A 7,709-nucleotide genomic window follows, 5' to 3' on the forward strand; every position below is an offset into this window, starting at 1 on the left:
CCATCATTTCTGAATAATAGAAATTATGCAATTCTATTGTCTGGCATTTCTGTGTGACAGTAACTCTCAGTGATTTACCTGACAATTATAAAAATCATTTGGGACAATGGAAAAATATGAGAGAAAATCAGGGGTGTTATGCAAAATCATGAATAATTGATAAATGAACCCCACACTGACTGCTACTTATGCATACCAACCAAATATCACACTATCTTGGAGAAATATTAACAATTTAGTATCTTCTTTTATCTGTCCCTGACAGTGGTTGATCAATTGGGTATTGATATCTTTAACTAGTGGACTGCAGGAAGACAAAACCTTTTGACAAGCTGCTTCTCAGATAAAAGGAATATACTGAATCATGTATATGTGATGGCGAGATGAAGACCAGATATTTTTCAAAATGGATATCATAAGCAATATATTGTGGCTACTACAATTATAATAAGCCCAAGTTCATAATTGCTAATAGTGTAATTTGCAGCATCAGAAAGGCAAAAGTAATAGTCTGGTTGAAGCCAGTCCATAATGATGTGTTCCACAAAAACAAATATGCTTTTGCCTAACAAGGTACACACTCCCATGAAAGAAGCAGAAACATACTGAATGCAAAGGTAGAGGCAGAGAAAGTAGATAGCTCTGTAAATAAAAGTTTTATTTCCAATTATTCTGAGCATGAAATAAAGTAAATATAACTTTTAATTGTATTTGAATGCAGTTTTATGAAATGGTACAGTCTGGATTGTTTTCTATTCTCCTCCTATAGTAAAAGAATGTATATCTTTTATTGTCTTCCATTGTTTTCATCAGAGTATCAATATTCTTTTCATACTTTTCCACCGTTGTCTTCAAACATTTCTCAGTATTTGCCAGTTTCTCAGCCAGTATTATATTCTGCTTTTGAGTTTCAGCCATCATTTGTTTTGTATCTGTTAAAACAAAACTTATGTCAGTACATGGTTCTGACCAAGGATCCATGATACTTACAAATATATCCTGCTACATTAACTAAAGCATGAGTCTGTGCTGTAATATCACAATAAGACAGGTTCAGTGAATCATTGTGGTATTTTTAGACTTGCCTTCATTGCAAATACAAATAATGCTATACCTCAAATAATACATTTTCATTAGCTTTTTCAATATCATGAGATCTTACATGTAGTACATGTGCCTAAAACTCACAAAATACATGCATCAGTGGATGTTTTACTATAAGGTGGCCAATCCATGCCCTGGGAAAACACAAAAGAGAAAACATAGTTAGCTACCTTGCAAATACAAGTCAGGGCCTTTGGTTAATAAATCATCTATAACCAAACCATATGGAATCATGAGGGGATCCTTTGCTGTATACAGTACTGTGTACATTTTTCAGTACATTGACCATTCACAGCAAGACTTCAGTTTTTGATGGCTTTATCATACAAAGGCACCTCTTCTCTTATAATAACTATCCATTTCCAAACCAAATGTGGCATTAGTACTTTCTCCTTAAAGTAAATAAATAAAAGCCTTTGAGGAATGGCACTATTTTGTTTGCGGCATTGAAATGTAGCCATCAGGCCAGATTTTGTTGAAAGTTAGTTCTACACTTGGCAAATCCTGTACACTGCAAAATATGGAAAACTGCACACTAACACTATATTCTATAACAGCATGTCTAACTGATACTCATTGTTCTGAATATATCACCTGTAATTTACCCCATTTGCTGAATGGGTAAAAGTATAAAGAGCACAAATGCACATTGTATGCAGAAATGTGGAATTCAAAATGAACTTACTCTTTAAAAGAATAACCCTTACATCTGCATGCTAGCTTTACCATTGTATGTCTATTTTATGAAATCCAAATGCGGCATCCTTGTGTTTGTCACAGGGCAGACATAGCACTTACCAAACCTACTCACTCCATGACCTCCCTGGAATCTTTTTCATTATTGCTTGTCTCAGGTCAGCTGACCAGTGCTACCTATCATGATACACATGAAAAATGCCTGCTAGGAACTTAAATGTGTAGACAGCAGCACTAGATAACTAGAAATATGACTGACAATCACAAATAAATAATTTGTTCTTTGACATCATTTGTAGTGTATGACCAAACAAAGCACACGCTGGTACCTTTTACCTGTGGATAATCGCAAACAAATAAAGTGGTCTTTGACACCATCTCTGGTGTATGCACAAACACAGAACATGCAGGTACCTTTCATCTGCACACCCCCACACTATGGACATATGGGTTTGATGACAGTGTGCTAGTCTCAGTGACTTGCATGTCATCTGGTACACTCAAAGTTTTATAGAAGTCATTTGAAATATAGATTTCAAGGGCTTTAAACCCACTCCCTGAGTCTGTATATTATTTTAAACCTCCTGACATGGAATCAGAGAGTAATACATTGTCTACAAAAATGAAGAAGTTTAACTACGAAGAAAATATATATTTGCTTTCAAGAGTTTGTATGTTTGAAAACAGAGATGTATAATTTTTCTGTGGAAATATTCAATTGTGTTCATCAGGATTTCTTCCATTATATGGGAGTTAACAGAAAACTGCAAGCTGTGGATCCACACATTCAGTGTATTTCTCATTACAAGAAGCTTAGCTGAACATTGTGAAGACATTTAGTGGGTTGCATTTATGCATGTGCTTGAATGTGAAGCTATAAATATATTGAAATCTTCTACATTTGAATAATAGCTGGCAGCTGAGACAGAATCAGTCATTTATTAGACATTTTTTATTTACAAGACTGTAAATGTTTATTTACTGATCTAAAGAAAACAACAACGGATTGTGAATTTGGTGAGTTTCATTACTCTGTAGTAAGAGGTAGTTGTTGTGAAAGAAATGCTAAAACAAGTGACAGACCTGACCTTATCAAAAGCTGTAGATGTATAGAGAGGAAGTAGTAATACTAAAAACAGATACAGTTAAAATAATTACATGATGAAAGTAAGGTGTGTAAAATAAAACATAAATTAAATAATGACACAAAAATGAGAAATAAAGGCACAATATGTTACAAAATTATTGGACACTAAAAGAGAAACATTTGTGGATCTAGTATGGAGGACAAACTTTTAATTTAAGCTTGCAGTAGGTGAAGCAATAACCTTAGACACTAACCTGGAATTAATAAAACGTGTAGAATTTGTGCTAAATTTGCCAAAAAAAGTCTAAAAGCAAATGTTTAAATGAATTTGCATGTTGTTGAACAGAAGTATGAAAATGAGAGTTTGCTGATATTTTGGAAATGACAATACTAGACAAAATACCATATAAACTTGGATATGAAACACTCAAGCATGAATGCAAGTTAGACCGTTGGAAAAGTGATGGGAATTAATGAACAGAATACTGAATTTAGATGTGGCATAGGTACAAGACTTAATATGTTTTCATTAATACTTTCAAACAGCTGGACTGAATGGTGTTGAAGAAAGATTTGTAATTACAGTTTTAATCTATTCTGTCCACTTGAGAAGGCCATTGGGTCGAAAACTGATAATGTGAATATAAGCACAAAGTATAGACTTCTGGATGTATATCATAAGTTCGAACGCTGATAAGTTCAAACACCAAAACCTCGAACTTGAAAGTCTGAAGACTGAAAATATTGAAGCAGCGGAACATCGAATTCTTTCCCAGGGAAAGAATTTGGTGGGCCATTTCCACGGCTTCACTATTTCCTCCACTGTGGTGTGATCTCTGAGTTGGTCTATTTAAGTAGGGGGTGTGGGTGGCACAGCCCCCCATGTTGGGGGCTAGTTTGAAGTGTTCATGTGTTTCACATTTTGTACTGGAACAGCGATTTTTTTTCCCAGGGAATAAGACTGTTCTTGCACGGAGTGTCTGTGTAAAGCAGCAGCACAGTATTTCTTATACAGACATGATCCATGTACAAGTGCGGGGGGGAGGGTGTTGAAGTAGTGCATGGACACTAAACACACCCCCTGCACTCAGAATGTGCCGTATGGCACTTTCAAATTGGAAGTGACATAATATCACAGCTTTGCTCTAATATTATGCAGTATTTTAGTGTCAGCGGACACTGAAATGTATAATTGACAGTGTCTGAGGACACTGAAATACAAATCTGTAACAAGTAGGGTTGCTAACTTTTCAAATGCCCAAGTGAGATGTTGCAGAAGAAAGTTCCCCAAAATAGCCAGATCCCTGCTCCACATACCCTCAATAATAATGTAGTATTTAATATTTATTTAACACCTAAATTAAGTTTAATCAGAGCACAACAGGTTTGTATGCCGTGGTGCAGAGCTCAGTAGACTGTAAATAGATTGTGAGAGCTAAATAGAAACATGAAGCAGAAATTCTCTTTTCTGATGTAGTGTAGTGGTTAGAGCTCTAGCACAGAGTGTAACAAGTTCGCATCCCCACAGAGGCCAATAGTTATACATCAATTTTTATGAGTTGTAATTCATATATATCATGTAGGGCAACCAAAATGCCATTGTGATGTCATAACTGACATATGCAATTTTTTTTAAATGAAAAGTAATGTTTGCACACAGCTAAGCCAGCTGCAGCATTGCTGAAACCAGCTAAGGAATGCTTAAACATGAAAATGTTAAGCAATCCTTAGCAACTGTAAGCTGTGCTTAGCTGGTTTAAGCAGTGCTAAGTGGATTTGCGCACTGCTAAGCGCCGGCCACTTTAAGCAATGCTCAAGTAAGCTGACTGGGTTTGCACACAGCTAAGGACAGCTCAGCACTTTTGAAATTGCCCAATGACAGCAAAGGGTGGGAAAATGGCCTTAGATAAACCACACACATGGGAATACAGCCATATCTGTTTGAGCTTGATCAGGGTAGCAACATGTCTGGTGTTGGAGAGGGTGTGTGCTTTTGGGTGCAGCTCTGGGGCATTCAGGAGTCCAAGGTCATAGTCGGATTCCTTGTTAAAGACCATGAAGGCAGACTACTACAGGGCCAGTACCAGGGCTCACAGTATAAGTCAGAAGGCCTGGGACCATCTGGCACATGACCTCACCAGTGCCACTGGCATCCCCTAAACTGTTGAGCAGGTTCGGCATCATTATGATGACCTGAAGCATAGGAGGGGCGAGCTCTTGGCCCAGTGGTTCCAAGAAGCCCAAACATGGAATGTCCAAGAAGTTTGTAAGTACCCAGTTTGCGTATTTGTAAATAATATATTTAAAATTTGTATATGTTAGTGTACAGGTACGCTTAATGTCTGTTCTTTTCCCCATACAGCTGTCACTGAGAGGGCTTAAAACATTTATGCCAATGAGCAGCATCTGGTATGGATGCGCTGACAGTTTGGTGAGTATAGAAATATTCTTAATATCTGCTGTAATAAGTAAGACATAGTAAAGCTAGTACTGTCTGTATATATAATTGTGTTCAAACTGTACTAAATAATTCCATGTCTCAAGCTGCCATTGTTAGAACTGAGTAGTGCCAGCTGCTGTTGAATACAGAGTTTTGTAGCAAACAAGGTACAATTGAGAAGAGGAAGACTAAAATATGTATTAGGCTGTCTGAAGCAACATGCTAAGAAAGTGCTGTGCCAGGGCTACTGTAACAGTCATAAATGATAAGCAGTCCTCCTGTGCAGATCATGCAGTAATACTGACTGTTGATTTCTAAGGCTTAGAAATGGTTGTGTGTTGTTATACCTAATAAAGCTCACTACCACAAACTTTTGTGCATCATTTCTCATGTATCTGAAAAGTACAAGTGTGCAGCTGCTGTACAGCACATAGTGGTGTGGCAGTATGCAGTAAATGAGGTGAAGGGATTTGCCACTGTTTGCATAGTTTAGAATGTGGATCTGAAATAATTGACAAAATGCAAAAATAAATATTCTGTTTAGTAATGTGTTGTACTGTGTTCCTGCCAGCATTGCCTTTTGTTAACCTTTTTATTTCAGGTGTATGTAGTCTTGAATGTACATGAAAGTGTGAAACACTAACAGGTGCAGACTGCAAAAGTTGAGTGGGTACCAAAGTATGTACTAGGCAGACATAATTCAGTAATAGACACCACTACCCCATTAACTCAGTCTGATAAAGACTAGGCCTGTAGTTCTCTTTTGCACACACACACACCATGGTTCGAATCCAGGGAGTGGTAGTAACATCTCTTTCTATTTACACAGCAATAAACCTGAATATTTGTAGAAACAGTCTATTATGAACAGATATTCTCCCCACAGGGTCAACAGCTAAATCAATGTTTGCATAAGCAGTATGAAGGGTATAGCCATGAACTGTGTACAAATATTCCAGTGACCAGCCCCTTTCCTACAAATAACAACAGGCTAGCCATCTACACTATGCAGTCTGGCCAATACAAGCCTCTCAAGTGTCACGCTGTCATGGCTAGTGTCCACTGTTTCCAATTAACATACACCCAGATAAAATCACAGTACAAGTATGCCATAAGCACGCTCACAGAACAGCATGATAGGGAACACATCATTACTCATACCTGTAGGTATGACAGGTACGAATCCCCTATACTCATGTACTTAGAGTTGTCATACCTTGCCCATAGCAGTCCTGTTCGACAGATGTACAGGTGTGTATGTGCTGCAGTAACTCCATGACACAGGTAGAGGGCAAGCGAGGCCAGAGTTGCAGAGTATTGAGCAGTACTGTATTGTGAACTATCAGTGAATCCAGTTATTAATGGAATTGTTTTCTCTTCCCCCACCACTCATCTGCTCCAATGATTGCAATATATTTCATACAAGTATGTTATTCTCGAAACCTACTGTTGGGACCTGTGTTCCATTCTGGTTATTATATTTGAAAATGTGTGCATATCAACATACCTTGTTGATTAACCATTGTTGTTGGTCTGTTGCCGTAAATATAACCAGCATGCTGTTGCAATCCTGACTGCCATTCCATTTCTGCATTTGTTCTTTTTGCCATGCCATTATTACAGTTCCATTGTTCTGCATCAATTGGAACACCCATGCATGCTGTTTTGACTAATGTTGAAATGTTTTGTTCATGACTAACCAATACACCTTGTTGTTTCTCACTCCATTGAACATTTGGGCAGGCTGATCCCAGCAGATCTGACTGTCCTACCCCATCTGGCTGTGGCACCAAGTCCCAGCATGTCTGGGACCCAACCCGGAGATCCCTCATCTGCTGGTCCTGCACCACCCTTGGGTGGAACCACTGCAGGGAATAGAGTTTGCCCCCCCCTGCATGCGGGTGTGTAGAGGATCCCGTCACCCGGCGTGAGCTCCATGGGATAGTGCTCAGTGTTCTCCAAACTGAGCTGGATGTCCAACTGTGCCAGATGGAGGGCAGACTGGTGCAGCTTGAGGGGTAGTGGGACCCTCCAGCTTAGCCCCAGCACAACCACCTTTGGGGCCTTGAAGGGGTAGTGGTGACTGCCACCAGTTGGGGACATCAGTCCCACTATTACCATCTAGGGTGCTTATGGGCATCAGATTCCCAACCACCCTTCCCGTCCAAGGTGTTCACCCCCTCTTGTGTCACACACCACCCTGTCTGCTGTCTTGTGTGTGTTGTCCATCTGCAAAAGCAACCTCTACTACTAAATGTACCTCCCCACACTTACCTTCACTCCTTCTCCAACATCCCACTCTCATCTTAAAAAAAAGGCATCTGTCACAAAAAGAAAAATTATGTCATCCACACCTCTCCCTGTGAGGTGTGGGCTCTAAAT

The 7,709-nt window shown here is 38.9% G+C and overlaps 1 protein-coding gene across 1 annotated transcript in view; it reads right to left on the minus strand.

Annotated features, from left to right (window-relative positions):
* Positions 1–246: 246 nt before the first annotated feature.
* The window catches only part of LOC122799626 (guanylate-binding protein 1-like), a 1,262,734-nt gene continuing 1,255,271 nt past the window's right edge, over positions 247–7,709 (minus strand). Inside the window, exon 10 of the mRNA XM_044068814.1 lies at positions 247–932. Within this exon, the coding sequence (XP_043924749.1) occupies positions 724–932 (209 nt within the window). The 3' untranslated portion in view covers positions 247–723. The remainder of the gene's footprint in view (positions 933–7,709) is intronic.

Source organism: Protopterus annectens, chromosome 4.part0, assembly GCF_019279795.1.
Source record: "Protopterus annectens isolate FY-2018-M chromosome 4.part0, PAN1.0, whole genome shotgun sequence".
NCBI lineage: Eukaryota > Metazoa > Chordata > Ceratodontiformes > Protopteridae > Protopterus > Protopterus annectens.